Genomic DNA, 16055 nt, shown 5'->3' on the forward strand with positions numbered 1-16055 from the left:
TCACAATTCCAGTAGGTCAGAAGTTTACATACACTAAGTTGACTGTGCCTTTAAACAGCTTGGAAAATTCCAGAAAATGATGTCATGGCTTTAGAAGCTTTTGATAGGCTAATTGACATCATTTGAGTCAATTGGAAGTGTACCTTCAAACTCAGTGCCTCTTTGCTTAACATCATGGGAAAATCAAAAGAAATCAGCCAAGACCTCAGAAAAATAATTGTAGACCTCCACAAGTCTGGTTCATCCTTGAGCAATTTCCAAATACCTGAAGGTACCACGTTCATCTGTACAAACAATAGTACACAAGTATAAACACCATGGGACCACGCAGCCGTCATACCGAACAGGAAGGAGACTCGTTCTGTCTCCTAGAGATGAATGTACTTTGGTGCGAAAGGTGCAAATCAATCCCAGAGCAACAGCAAAGGACCTTGTGAAGATGCTGGAGGAAACAAGTACAAAAGTATCTATATGCACAGTAAAATGAGTCCTATATCGACATAACTTGAAAGGCAGCTCAGCAAGGAAGAAGCCACTGCTCCAAAACCGCCATAAAAAAGCCAGACTACGGTTTGCAACTGCACATGGTGACAAAGATCGTACTTTTTGGAGAAATGTCTTCTGATCCGATGAAACAAAAACTAGAACTGTTTGGCCATAATGACCATCGTTATGTTTCAAGGAAAAAGGGGGATGCTTGCAAGCCGAAGAACACCATCCCAACCGTGAATCACGGCGGTGGCAACATCATGTTGTGGGGCTGCTTTGCTGCAGGACGGACTGGTGCACTCCACAAAATAGATGGCACCATGAGGAAGGAAAATTATGTGGATATATTGAAGCAACATCTCAAGACATCAGTCAGGAAGTTAAAGCTAGGTCGCGAATGGGTCTTCCAAATGGACAATGACCCCAAGCATACTTCCAAAGTTGTGGCAAAATGGCTTAAGGACAACAAAGTCAAGGTATTGGTGTGGCCATCACAAAGCCCTGACCTCAACACTATAGAACATTTGTGGGCAGAACTGAAAAAGCGTGTTCGAGCAAGGAAAAACTGAGTTTAAATGTATTTGGCTAAGGTGTATGTAAACTTCTGACTTGTAGATACGCTACACATACTAAGACAGCTAGTTCATTCGCTCTGATGTTTTCTCCAGTGAGATACACTTCCTTCAATTCCCAAGAGGCTGAATGTATGAAACACAGAGAAACAAAAAATACAAAATAATGTATGTAGTATAAATAAAAAAAATGGGGGAGGGCGTCCATAAATACACGCCACTAATCTACACTTAACAAAAATATAAACACAAGATTTTACTAAGTTACAGTTCATAAAGGAAATGAGTCAATGTAAATAAATAAATTAGGCCCTAATCTATGGATTTACCATGACTGGGAATACAGATATGCATCAGTTGGTCACTGATGCATAATAAAAAAGGTAGGGGCGTGGATCAGAAAACCAGTCAGTGTCTAGTGTGACCTCATGCAGCACGACATAGCCTGATCATTTGATCAGGCTATTGATTGTGGCCTGTGGAATATTGTCCCAACCCTCTACAGTGGCTGTGTGAAGTTGCTGGTCATACACGTCAATCTAGAGCATCCCATACATGCTCAATGGGTGACATGTCTGGTGAGTATGCAGGCAATGCAAGACGTGGGACATTTTCAGCTTCCAGGAATTGTGTACAGATCCTTGTGAAACGGTACCGTGCATCATCGTGCTGAAATATGAGGTGATGGTGGTGGATGAATGGCGTGACAATGGGCCTCAGAATCTTGTCAAGGCAACTCTGTGCATTCAAATTCCCATCGATAAAATGCAATTGTGTTCATTGTCCGCAGCTTATGCCTGCCCATATCATAACATCACCATAGGGCACTCCTCTGTTCACTACGTTGACATCAGTAAACAGCTCGCCCCACACGACGCCATCTGCCCAGTACAGTTGATATCGGGATTCATCCATGAAGAGCACACTTCTTCAGCGTGCCTGTGGTCATCGAAGGTGAGCATTTACCCACTGAAGTCAGTTACAACCCTGGTGAGGACAACGAGCACACAGAGACTTTCTGACAGTTTGTGGAGAAATTCTTCAGTTGTGCAAACCCAGAGTTTCATCAGCTGTCAGGGTGACTGGTCTCAGACGATCCTGCAGGTGAAGAAGCCGGATGTGGAGGTCCTGGGCTGGCGTTGCATGTGGTCTGCGGTCATGAGTCCGGTTGGATGTACTGCCAAATTCTCTAAAACAACGTGGTAGAGAAATTAACATTCAATTCTCTGGCAAATGCTCTGGTGGACTTTCCTGCAGTCAGCATGCCATTTGGACACTCCCTCAAACCTTCAGACATCTGTGGCATTGTGTTGTGTGACGAAACAGCACATTTTAATGGCCTTTTATTGACCCCAGCACAAGGTGCACCTGGGTAATGATCATGCTGTTTAATCAGCTTCTTGATATGCTACACCTGTCAGGTGGATAGATTGTCTTGTCCAAGGAAAAATGCTCACCCACCCTGATGTAAACACATTTGTGCACCAAATGAAATAAGCTTTTTGTGAGTATGGAACGTTTCTGGGATATTTTATTTCTTCTCATGAAACATGGGACCAACACTTCACATGTTGCATTTATATTTTTGTTCAGTGTATTATTAGTACCTGAAGTATTCACTGAGAAAATACAATTAAAGGGCAAAAATCACTTTTATTGTCAATAAATACAACAGTGCACATTCACCCAGAAAAAAAACAAGTGTACAAAAGTAAACCATATCACTTTTTTTATTTACATGTGTACATGTTAAGTAACACAAATATCCCTCATTACAAAATGGGAGCGATCCAATGATCGAAGTGAATAGGAAATGCAAGTGCTACTTAAAACCTCTTCAATGGGCTGTAATACTTCCCTTATAACAGGGGTTCCCAGTTACTGTCCCAACGTAGAGCTATGCATGTTATCAATAAACAGATGCACTATGTGATCATGTATATAGAACATATATATTGAGCTACATGTTATGGACTGAAATTGGGGTGGCCCACATCAAGAACTACCAAACTCCAGAAGTCTTTCCCATTGTGCGCATAGGCGACTGAGCAATGGGGAAAATGGAGCAGCTACAACCCCACTTTCAGAATAGAGGTGCAAACATCGGTTTTAAACCCCCACTTTTTTTTACCAGAACATGATCATCTATTGGATAATTTTAAATGATTAGTAATGTTTGTATTAAAATGTATATGTCCATTTGAGAAATAATCAGAAGGCCTAATATTACATGCTTACATCTGTGAAATATTCCCCAAGCTGTTTACAGGCATTTAACACCATTCTGCATTTTTGTCATCTATTTTCCCCAACTTCAAATCAATTAAATCACATTTGTTACTTAATGAAAAAAATGGAACAAAGTAACAGTTCTGGCTGAGCCCCATAATGCAAGTGCACAATGGCCGCTTCACCGTTATAATGTAGCCAAGTGGTGTCTGTATGCGACTATGTTCTAAATAAAAAAGCACAGGGTATTTGGATCTCCATAAAACAGCTCTGCTTGCGGACCCGGCTCCACGAGGGGGCAAAACGGGGCTTAGTTCAAACTTGTGCCACTTCAGTTTTACGTCTCTATATAAAAACAGCAAAAAAGTTCAAATTATCGAGTGACAGGTTGGCGCAAAATCAGTATCTGCGCACCTCAGAGTGTGTGTGTATATGTGTAGGGGGGCTATGGAAAGCTACTGGGCGGTTAAGTATGACTCCTTTGGGTTTGGTTTCCATAAAAAGCGTGGGGAAAATGCTGCTCATCTGTGGTAGGCTACGTGAATAATGTGATACGCCTCTGCCTGTAATAGGCTCATTTGATTTTGATTTATAAGGGCAGGTCAAGTTCAGTTAAATCCCCACCACTACAGCGTTTAGTTAGCTTCTTAGCTAGCTGTAAAGGGTGTTAGTGTTATTAGCCTATTTTGCTCTAACCAGCTAATCTGCCACGATCAGAAACAAAACCGCCGCCAAGCCCAGCAGCGATGATGCTGCCGAGCTCCAGCTAGCTCAGCGTGAAGAGCCTACTCTCTCTTCCACAAGTGCCACAAGCATAATGTCTCCACAGACCCCTCCACCTGTTCCTGATGATCTTGGAACAAAGAAGCCAGCCCAGGTTAGCAAAGAATTCTCCCCTAGCTGCAGGTTTTCTGGGCCTTATTCCAAGTATTCTAACTGGAAGCATGCTGTTGATAGAATAAAAGGATTCGCTAGGAACGCATAAAGCATTTGAAATGCACTGCGGAAAGAAAACAACGTTTTAAGTGCTATGGGAACTGAGGTGTCAACACTTGTTAATGATAGGCAACTGGCACAAACTCCTTTTCCACTTTGACAAATGTGTTTAGTCAGCAGACGAAGTATGCTACACCCAAGGAAAGCTCAACTAATCCAACTGGCATTTGTGTGGGATCTTACAAGAAGATTTCAGGGAGAATGGAATGATTGATTACTCAGGAAGTTCCACAGAGCATCAAGGAGGCTGCAACTCTGAAAAGGTAAGAAACAATCTAGCTGGTTGGTTTTTATCATAATCTTGGTAGTATAGCCAGTGACATCCTTTTCAGCAACAACCTAGAGTATGAATGGCAAATATATTTTCATTGCCAAAAAGGGCTTGCTTAGTGTGTAGGGCGCTGTACATGGTGCTGATAGAGCACTCAATGGTCTCGGCCTTTGAACTTTTACGTTTATTGTGATAAGCAGAATTCATTATAATTCTAATGGAAGGACCCAAATGATCGCTACATATCGATACATTTCACCATGGAAATAGAACGTGGGCTTTCTTGGCAGCCTATTGGTTTTCATGTTTTTAAAATGGAACTGAAATGGAAACGTATTTATGGTAGGCCGGCATTGCTTAATTGATTACAGGGGGAGGAACAGGGTTGGAGAGCCCTGCTGTAGGATGTGGTTATTTGCATTCTCCTTTTGTTTACTGTAACTAGCCTAGATTCTGTCATGCCTTTATCAATCCGCTTTTGTTTATAGGCCTATAGTAGACCTAACTCTGTTTTGTTCTGTTCACATTCATTTGTTCACATTCGCTGTGTCATTTTTCTAAGCCAAACTGCTATTCAGTATTTTTTTTTTGCATGATTAACTAGTCTACTACTTTCAGCATTTATTTTGGTAAGACGGCTGTGTGTACGCCTGCATTCACATTAGGCAATTCACCTATTATAAAAAGCCTCTATTGTAGCCTATATTCATTACCAAAATGGCCTTGTGTAGGGCGCTGTCCATTGTGCTGATACAGCACAGTGGAGCTGGGCTACAGATTTCACGTTAATCTGTCACTTCAAAAAGCACTCACTGGTCTGAGTCTCTGCATTTGAACTTAGTTTATTACGTTATAGCGTGATAAGAATTCAATATAATTCCAATGCAAGAACCTTAAAAATTGTGCCCCCCTCACCGAGTTCAACTGCACCCCTTAATCACTTAAAGCCTGTCCTGGTGCCGGGTCTGTGTGCTTGGCTTGGTAAGTCATTTTGACCAAATAAGCCATTTCTACCCCTTAATCAAATATGTACACCGCTGAGACAAGTAAATTGTTTTAATGTTTATGGTGACAGCGCTTCAAACGGTGCCAAAAAAAGTCAACCCTCCTTCTAAGCATTTGTACCCCCACTTTCAGACAAAATCAGGCGCCCATGATTGTGCATGCATATAATGCAATCCAACACAAACACTAAAGGAATGATATTTCATTGACTCTGAAATTATTATTTCTTTACAGTAAATAAATATGGTAAAGGTGGTACAGATGCATTAAAAATGTGGATAGAAAATCCCAACATAACAGGCATTTGGATTGGAAAAGGCTACGTTCGTGTTTGTCTCTGTGTGTGGATGTTCAGTCAATCTTCTTGCTGCGCAGTCTGGCGGTGTCCAGCAAGTACCTGCAGGTGGGGCCGGTGTGGTGGGAGAGGAGGGTCAGGGCCTTCCCATGGACCAGGGTCAACAGGGTCTGGTGACCCGCAGCCCAAACCCGGTACCAAGGCCCATAAAATGGATCTGACACTGCTGGACACAGCATGTTGTTCAGATTGACCTCGGTCATCTGGGAAGAGGGAGAGAAAGAGACAAAAGTGAGAGACTATGTAGAAGGAGACACACTGAGGCCACAGGAGGTTGGGGAGGACTGGCTAGTGGTAATGACTGGAGCGGAATTAGTAGAATGGTATGAAATACCTTAAACACATGCTTTCCAGGTGTATAATACCATTCCATTTGCGCCGTACCGGCCATTACTATAAGCCGTTCTCCCTTCAGCAGACCTACTGTAACGGTGGCCTTGCTTGGTGTTTGTTTCCTTCGTGCCATCAGTCAGGCAGAGTGGGAGAAGAGCAGTCCGCTGTGTCATGCAGCTCATTAGTCATGCTAGTGTGACCTGTACATTAGTGTCTGACTCCTATATCTGTGTCATGTGTCTCGTTACTGGCCTCTCTTTTCAGAGCGAGTGAAGAGGAGTTGCACCGAGTGTCCAGTAGAGGGCTCCCTCCATCAATCTTACCAGGCCCAGGCCCTGCAGGAACAGGAAGTGATAAAGGAACAGGATGCCAGTGGAGAGGATAGCCCACCACATGTCCCCCAGGGGCTCCGGCTTGTACACACCTGGGGGAGGGGGAGGCAAGAATAGTAAATGTATGAACATAATTCAAAACAGAACTGAAAATACAGTTATGGATTTCTTCCATTTTATGGCAGACTAATCAATATGGGTATTCTCAAGTTCCCTTGAAAATTAAAGAATGCAGCTGGCAGTGGATTTTTTTGCTCCCGAGACCCACTATTGCATGCCTTTTCACAATGGGTGTGCCGATCTGTCATACTCATATTCGTAATGGGAATTACTTGTGATCTGAAAACCTGGAAGTGCACTTTAAAATGCCGATCTCTTAAATGTGCATTACTGCGCTATATCACCCAGAGTACATCATTAAGTTTCTTCACTCATTGTAAATAAAAAAATGAAAAATGAAAAAATGCCCATGATTTACTTACTTGGTCCTATTCAATTATGAATGGAATAGGCTAATAAATTGCCTAATGCATGGCCAGTTACTACGGACTGCATTTATTCCAGACAGATTCAGATGAAGGCAGGCACATTTTTTGCCCCATATATTGTTTCATTTTCGTGAGAAGCAAAACTTCTCTCCCAACACTTTTACAATCAAAATAAATCATCTACATTTGTGATATTAATTTCTAATGATGTGTTGCGTGGCAAACATGCCTGGGCGAGAAAAAGTAGCGCGCAAGCATGGGCTTGGATCACGACAAAACGGGAGACTTATACTAATTATGCGGACAGAAAGTAGGCCTACTAAACAAGGCAAAGTAGACAGACAAAAACAAGTTATGGCCTCAGCAAAGTGTGAGAGCAAAATTGCTAAATTATGCTATAATACTGTAATTGCATCAAATGGTTGTTTTATGCAACAGAATAAGGGGTTGTTAGAACACTCATCTGTGTGTGTTCTACTGAGGGTGGGCCTCTGGGAGATTAAACACTGACAGGAGATTTATGTCTTTGGGTGATACCACATCTCCCCCTGGGGTACCATACTCCAGTATGGAGTTGGGGGGCCAGACCCTGGTCTCCATACAATGAGGACAGTATTTACAGCAGATACTGTTTGCTGTGAATTATTAGCAACCTTGTGACCCATCCATACAGCCTTTGTTTGTCACGAACATCCAGGGGGATGGACTTTGCTACAAAACGCTGTCGCTCAAATCCGCTGGTTGAGTTTTCAGAGGTGATCACCGACCAGCTCCATTACTGCACTAATGAAATAATAAAGCCTGATTGTTTTGAAGAAATCTAAAAGTCTCTCCTTCTGATTACAATAATTCCACCACAAAGGTCAAAAGGAAATAAATTGATTTAACAATGACTAGCTACAGATTCTGATTTATACACGGAGAAAGGGAGACTTGTTCCCTGAGACGAGTGAGTGACATGAGAGCGGCTTGTTCTAATCTAATCGTTGCAGCAGGTTTAACCAATCCCCCGTCCATTTTATTTACAGACAAAAACTACCTAATAGTAGTTTAGAGCACCCAGCGCCTCACACAACTTGAGTGAAAGAAAAATACGTGCTGTCAGCTGAAAATAAATTTTTCCAGATTACGGATAATTAGAAAATACTTGTGTCAATCGTATTTGAAAAATTCTCCATATCCTTTTTGATACTTGTTTTGTCCGAGTACTCAGCACAGCCCTACCTTTCACTATGTTAAACAGTGTTGAGTAGATAAGTGTGTTCATGTACTAAGAACGTTTGTATTTTTAATAATATTTGTATTGAGTTTTATTGAATATCATGTAAAAATGTGTACTGACAATGTAATTGTTTGTCCAATGCGGTTGCTTAACCATAAAACATAAGAAAACAGTACTAGGTATGGATGGATGGTGGCGTCTACTTTGTTGTTGTTGTTCGGTTTCACAATAATAATCAAGTGCAGCCTTTGCTTTAATGAGGCCCTTCCCACCCTAGACTCCCCTTTTTGTTAATATATTACAATGATTCACTACACTATTCAGTGCATGTTTTCTCACAAACTAAAATTGAGCAAACAGTGCATAATGTTTGCAGCCAGGAAATGAGAGTGATTTCTACATTGGCCACTTGACCCGATGTCCACTAGATAACAGCCAAAAAGTCAAAACAGCTTTCCCACTTAGACAACAGGTGCCGGCCCGGCAAGAGATATCAATAAGCGAATATCACAACACTGGCCAGCCAATCACAACACTGGCCAGCCAATCACAACACTGGCGGGTAAATAATACTGTGAAACACTATCATTCCACTATTACTGCAGATATACAGTGTCTTCGGAAAGTATTCAGACCCCTTGACTTTTTCCACATTTCGTTATGTTACAGCCTTATTCTAAAATGGATTAAATAAAAATCCTCAGCAATCTACACACAATACCCCATAATGCCAAAACGAAAAAACAGGTTTTTAGAAATAGTTGCAAATTGATTACAAATAAAAAACAGAAATACCTTATTTACATACTGTAAGTATTCAGCCCCTTTGCTATGAGACTCGAAATTGAGCTCAGGTGCATCCTGTTTCCATTGATCATCCTTGATGGTTCTACAACTTGGAGTGTCCACCTGTTTCTGGAGGAAACCTGGCAACATCCCTACGGTGAAGCATGGTGTGGAGGTGTTTTTTCAGCAGCAGGGACTGGGAGACAAGTCATGATCGAGGCAAAGATGAACGGAGCAAAGTACAGAGAGATCCTTGATGAAAACCTGCTCCATAGTGCTCAGAACCTCAGACGTGGGCGAAAGGTTCACCTTCCAACAGGACAACGACCCTAAAACCTTGAGTGGCCCAGCCAGTGGCCAAACTTGAACCCAATCGAACGTCTCTGGAGAGACCTGAAAATAGCTGTGCAGCAATGCTCCCCATCCAACCTGACAGAGCTTGAGGATCTGCAGAGAAAATGGGCGAAACTCCCCAAATACAGGTGTGCAAAGCTTGAAGCGGTATTATTAGAGAAGAAAGATAAAGGTTTTGTTCGGGCGCCAAGCAGGTATTAACCAAGCCGAAAGGAAAAGAGTAGAATAGAGAGTGCCACTACCAGACCCACACACATCAGCAGAAGAGACTGCCTAGAGTGTAGCCTGTTTACCAGAGGAGAGAAGAGAGAAGACACACCATATAAACCCACATCACAGCACAGGGGTGACACCACCAATAATACCTCATACAATAATAATAATAATAATGGCAGAGCAATTGAACCGCAACTTTATTTCCTCCTTCCTTACTGCTGAAGCGCTCTTAAAGAGGCAGCGCACAGTGAAGGCTCCGTGCAGGATCATACCCAAGAAGACTCGATGCTGTAATCGCTGCCAAAGGAGCTTCAACAAAGTACTGAGTAAATGGTCTGAATACTTATTTAAACGTGATAGCAAAAATGTCTAAAAAACCTGTTTCTGCTTTGTCATTATGGGGTATTGTGTGTAGATTGACGAAGAAAATCAACAATTTAATACATTTTAGAATAAGGCTGCAATGTAACAAAAATGTTGAAAAAGTTAACGGGTCTGAATACTTTCGAATGGCACTGTATTAAGGACATTTTCTGAAAATACAATGTAGAAAAATCCTGTGTGTAGCACCTTTAAGCCATACTGTTAACTCTACAGTACAGATATGGACTTGCTTTTTGTTTAGGTTTTTAGCTCGCCAGTGATGCTGCTATGACAGGGATATGAATTATTCCTTATGTTGTGTGTAATACATCAGACTGTTGTTCCAAATTAGTTTGAATTTGTTACAAGCCAGGGTGGTGACCGTGTCGATTTTTTGGTTTCATTTTGAAGCAATTTTGCTTTTTCATCCTATTGGAGAAATGGTAGATCACGATGGATAGTTCATCCCATTCTCTTTGTTCAAATTGTAGCCTAGTCTGTTGTTGACTGGGGATCCATTTCCCGATGTATTGGAGCTAATTCTAACATAGGCCACCGTAGTCTCTATTCCTCTGAATTGTTAAGTTCATTTCGTTTTTATTGCCATATTATATTACATTATGATTTTAATGTTAAACATGGATAATTATCACATTCTCACAAAAAATAAATAATGTCAACAGTGTTTGCAAGAATGGCATCACAACACTAGATGGCAGTCTAGTTTACTCCAGGGCTCTGCCTCTCTCATTGCAACAACTTCAGAACTGGGAGGAGGGTTTTGATTGGTTGAGTTAAGGTAGTAGTGAGAAGTAACTCAAGATGGTTCAAATTCTTAATGATAGTGAAGCACCCATGGAATGGAGACAGAGCACAGAATTCCATAAGTGCACATACCTCCTTTCCTGAAGAGGTATACAGGCACCAGGTAGAGCAAGGAATGCTGGATGTAGTAGACCTCCTTCTCAAATGGAAGCTGAAGAAACAAAATGGACCAGTGTTCAGTATCTACATGATCATCATCAGCTTCATTATAGCAGTACAGATATGTACATGTCAACAATGAGTGTTTGCCTTACTATATTGAATGTTAAACAATGCCCTGCTCCTGCATTTCACATTGTTTGGCTATGGAAATGTTTGAAACTGTGTGTGTGAGAGCACAATTGGATCAAAACATGACTGGTGTTTCGGATTCAGTTAGACTAACTCGCGTAGAAAACAAAGAGAACCCTTCCCTAGGCATGAGTGTAACCAATCTGTAAATTGCCAGCCAGCCTTAACAGTAAAAGGATCTGTGAGTGAGATGGTGAGCTGGAACGGAAGGGGAGAGGTCGGTTGGTAAAGCACTGGAAATCCACAGGGTTACACATAATCTGGTTGTGCATCAGCAGTTTCTCTCTTGTCATGTCAGTCACTTACAATTAGGCCATATCAGCTTATTGTTTTTAGATTTAGTCAAGCAGACAGCTTTCTTTTTTTTAGTCACTCAGTAAGATATTAAAACTGCACATGTTTCTCTCCACCCCATGGCAAAATGAGTAACCGGGTTCCCTTGACATTAACTTTTTTTAGCCAATTGTCCTTTTTTTTTGTTTACACCATAGAGAATCAGATAAAAATGTAGGCTACACTGCCTATTGGCTTCATTGCATATTCAAGCCTGCCTCAAAATACAACACTCCCCTTTTAAAGCTCTCCTAGAGGATGGTTGGCCACCCTTTGTAAGTCTTTAAAATATTGCAACATTACAATTACAAACAAATACTTTTATATATCTTTTAAAAATAATTCCCTCCAGGGCTTGAAATGAAGGACGCCCTGTCGGTGTCTATGGTTGAAAATAGACTCTGGGACAGTTCTGGGACGACAGATCATAAAACCATACAACCACTGTACATTAAACATGTATAATTAAGCCAATGAGGCTGATGCAACAGATCAGTCTGTTTAGCCTAAAATATTGATAAAGTTTTAATTCTTCATATTATAAACTCAACAATGCCGACATGGCTGTAGAATACGTGCGAATGCAATTAGCGGAAAACACCGTTCTCAAAAGCGCTCCGCATGTGTGAGCGGTTTCATGCGACATTGATGAAAATATCCATTCGAAATTCATTAAGACTGGAGCTCTAAAAATGCATCAACTAGCAGGGGTTACTAATATGACAAATATTATGCCTTTGGCTTCTGGACAATAAAATACTGTTGAAAACCAATGCAAAATGCTGGTTTCAATGTCATGATGGTGTTAATAAAATAATTCCCTCAACATTTCTATGGTTGTATTTTGGCTAGGCTACTTTGAAACAAGACATGCTTCATAAAATAAAACATTCAGGGTTTCAACAATTACGTTTATGGTTAAATAGTCGTAAAATGCTCCGCTCCGCCTGCGCTCCGATTCAAGTTGTGTGAATTGCGGAGCGCAATTCCTGCACTCTCTGGTCTTGTGACCATTTGATCTAAAACGAACCGTGCCTAGAGGACAACTTGTATATAGCCTCGTTATTGTTATGTGTTATTTTAGTATTACTATTTTCTTTTGAACCATTTGTTAAATGTTATTTTTCGTACTATTTCGTACTAAATTATATTAACTGCATTGTTAGGAAAGGGTTCGTTTAGTAATAATTTCATTCAATTATTTAGAAGTTAATGTTAATTATTATTTGTCAAACATGACTGGTGTTTAGCCTCGATTTTCTGTCATAAAAAAAAAAGTCTCATTTATGTTGTTCTGGCGCCTCCATCACGTCAGCATCAGTTTGGACATGACGCTGTAGAGGATATGCAGAAGGCCCAACAAAATGTAGATTTGGGGCCCCCAAAATGCTCTGACTGCATGTGTGGGTATGGATGTGGGTACGCAGATGCGCGAGCCATTGTTGCTCATCCCTGCCTTGGATGACCGTGTCTGTGCTGTAGCATACACCCTTGCCTTTCGTGACCACTGACTTTGCTGATAGTAAATACAATTTTCCTCAAATACAATACAGTTTTCCTCACTGTTTGTCCGGGGTTCCTGAGAGTCTCCTGTCACATGTTGCTGCTGTTACTCAGCCAACAACAAAATAAACCCTGCCTGCCTGCCTCTCGACTGCCAGGCAGCAGTAAAAGAGGTAGGAATTGGTGGTCACAGGCCCAGAGCAAGTCAAGGGGACTCAAGCATACCGAAGTGCAAAGCCACATAATGAGGCCATAGTTATGCAAGTAGTATTTGTCTTTATTGCTGTTCAACATTCAATACAGTTGACACAAATGGCTGGAAAACTTGACTTGAGACATTCAAAGGATGCATCCACTTTTTAAGAGAGACAAATCTTCTGTATGAACAAAAACTATTCCAAATCCTTACTGCTCATCAGAATGACCATCCGTCCAAACCGGACAGCATAGATTAACAATCTTCAGGAAATAAACTAATTCCATTCAGGTATCGTGAACTGGACTAAAATTAAAATAAATGTCTTGTTTGGTTTGGATATTTACCACCATGTTGTGTGCTTTGTTCAACTATTTAGAAAATAGTTTGGAATGAAGTATAAATGTGTGGCCATGCTTTCCTTGCTATTGAGATATGAAATTGAAAAAGTGCTTGATGTGTGTTCTGGACAGAGCAGATAGTTGGATATAAAACACAGGAAGATAACAGTGATCTTGTAATCACAGTGAGAAATGTTTTAGCAACACTGTCACTATAACAGGCCTCACATACAGAAATGACAAGTTTTAAAACACACCCAATAGTCCTATCTAAATGTATAAAATGAAAACATCTTAAAAATGATCAACACACTAACACAGCCATATGATCTCTGGTGAGCGTGTGACCGTTGAGAAATAGCAATAGCATTACAAAGCACAGATCAGTGTGATCACAGATCACTTTGATGACGCAGTGTATGTGTGAACCCTCCTCCCCCTCACCATGTAGCTCAGATTTACCAAACTCAGTCCTGGTGACCTCATGGGGTGCACGTTTTGGTGCAGCTGTGTAGTGTTAGGGCAAAAACCAAAACGTGCACCCCTTGAGGTCACCAGGACCGAGTTTGGAATATAGCTTCACAAGACATACTCCAGCTGGACATGTGGCTCCTCCCCAGGACAGAGCACACTCGTCCCTACACACCAAATCAAATTGTATTTGTCACACATGGTTAGCAGATGTTAATGCGAGTGTAACCCCCCCAGGACAAGACATGGTTCATCTTCCCTCTCTATGATAAAGGAATTGATATTGACTGTTCAAACAATAAAAGTACTGGGAATTTGAGATGTGTAAAATGAATCTATGCTCCACTGACACCTCCCTTTGGTTAAATCCTGGCAAGGATCTATCATACATGGGATGACAAAAGGCCACTAAAATATGCAGTTGTCACACAATGCCACAGATGTCTCAAGTTGAGGGAGCGTGCAATTGGCATTTGACTGCAGTAATGTCCATTAGAGCATTTGCCAGATAATTGAATGTTCATTTCAATACCATAAGCCACCTCCAACGTCATTTTAAAGAATATGGCAGTATGTCCAAACAGCCTCATGACCGCAGACCACATGTGTGCAACTCCAGCCCAGGACCACCACATCCGGCTTCTTCACCTGCGGGATCGTCAGATCATTCACCCAGACAGCTGATGAAACTATGGGTTTGCACAATCTAATCATTTCTTTAAAACTGTCAAAAACCGTCTCAGGGAAACTCATCTGCATGCTTCCTCACCCGGGTATTGACCTGACTGCAGTTCGGCGTCATAACCAACTTCAGTGGGCAAATGCTCACTTTAGATGGCAACTGGCATGCTGGAAAAGTGTGATCGTCACGGATGAATCCCAGTTTCAACTGTACCGGGCAGATAGCAGACAGCGTGTACGGCGTCGTGTGGGCAAGCGGTTTGCAGATGTCAACGTTGTGAACAGGGTGCCCCATGGTGGCAGTGGGGTTATGGTATGGGCAGGCATAAGCTACAGACAAACACAATTGCATTTTGAATGCACAGAGATACTGTGACGAGATCCTGAGGCCCATTGTTGTGCCATTTATCTGCTGCAATCACCTCATGTTTCAGCATGATAATGCACAGCCCCATGTCGCAAGGATCTGTACACAATTCCTGGAAGCTGAAAATGTCTGTTCTTCCATGGCCTGCAAACTCACCAGACATGTCACCCATGGAGCATGTTCGCGATGTTCTGGATTAGAGGTCGACTGATTATGATTTTTCAACGCCGATAACGATTATTGGAGGACCAAAAAGGCCGATACCGATTAAATCGGCCGATTAAAAAAATATATTTAAATTTGTAATAATGACAATTACAACAATACTGAATGAACACTTATTTTAACTTAATATAATACATCAATCAAATCAATTTAGCCTCAAGTAAATAATGAAACATGTTCAATTTGGTTTAAATAATGCAAAAACAAAGTGTTGGAGAAGAAAGTAAAAGTGCAATATGTGCTATGTAAGAAAGCTAATGTTCCTTGCCCAGAACATTTATTTATTTTTTTTAACCTTTATTTAACTAGGCAAGTCGGTTAAGAACAAATTCTTATTTTCAATGATGGCCTAACATGAGAACATATGAAAGCTGGTTGTTCCTTTTAACATGAGTCTTCAATATTCCCAGGTAAGAAGTTTTAGGTTGTAGTTATTATAGGAATTATAGGACTATTTCCCTCTATACCATTTGTATTTCATCAACCTTTGACTATTGGATGTTCTTATAGGCACTTTAGTATTGCCAGTGTAACAGTATAGCTTCCGTCCCTCTTAGCGCGCGCTAACTAGCTAGCCATTTCACTTCGGTTACACCAGCCTCATCTCGGGAGTTGATAGGCTTGAAGTCATAAACAGCGCAATGCTTGACACACAACGAAGAGCTGCTGGCAAAACGCACAAAAGTGCTGTTTGAATTAATGTTTACGCACCTGCTTTTGCCTATCAACGCTCAGTCAGATACTTGTATGCTTAGTCAGATTATATGCAATGCAGGACACGCTAGATATCTAGTAATATCATCAACCATGT

General features: G+C 41.2%; 1 protein-coding gene and 1 long non-coding RNA gene across 3 annotated transcripts in view; one reads left to right on the top strand and one right to left on the bottom strand.

The window, feature by feature from the left end:
- The first annotated feature begins 2700 nt into the window (after positions 1–2700).
- Positions 2701–6626, top strand: LOC109874232 (uncharacterized). Its single transcript, XR_002252679.2, has 3 exons — positions 2701–4167; positions 4400–4549; positions 6515–6626. It is a non-coding gene; the product is annotated as an uncharacterized LOC109874232 (long non-coding RNA).
- Positions 5599–16055, bottom strand: part of LOC109874231 (transmembrane protein 164-like) — a 48591-nt gene continuing 38134 nt past the window's right edge. The window contains exons 4-6 of one of the 2 annotated variants that reach the window (XM_020466058.2): positions 10909–10987; positions 6503–6674; positions 5599–6120 (exon numbers count right to left, since the gene is read on the bottom strand). In XM_020466058.2, coding sequence (XP_020321647.1) covers positions 6511–6674; positions 10909–10987 — 243 coding nt within the window. In that variant the 3' untranslated portion in view covers positions 5599–6120; positions 6503–6510. The remainder of the gene's footprint in view (positions 6121–6502; positions 6675–10908; positions 10988–16055) is intronic. The other variant, XM_020466056.2, reaches the window with a different exon arrangement.

The sequence above is a fragment of the Oncorhynchus kisutch genome, linkage group LG29, assembly GCF_002021735.2.
Source record: "Oncorhynchus kisutch isolate 150728-3 linkage group LG29, Okis_V2, whole genome shotgun sequence".
In the NCBI taxonomy this organism is placed as follows: Eukaryota; Metazoa; Chordata; class Actinopteri; order Salmoniformes; family Salmonidae; genus Oncorhynchus; species Oncorhynchus kisutch.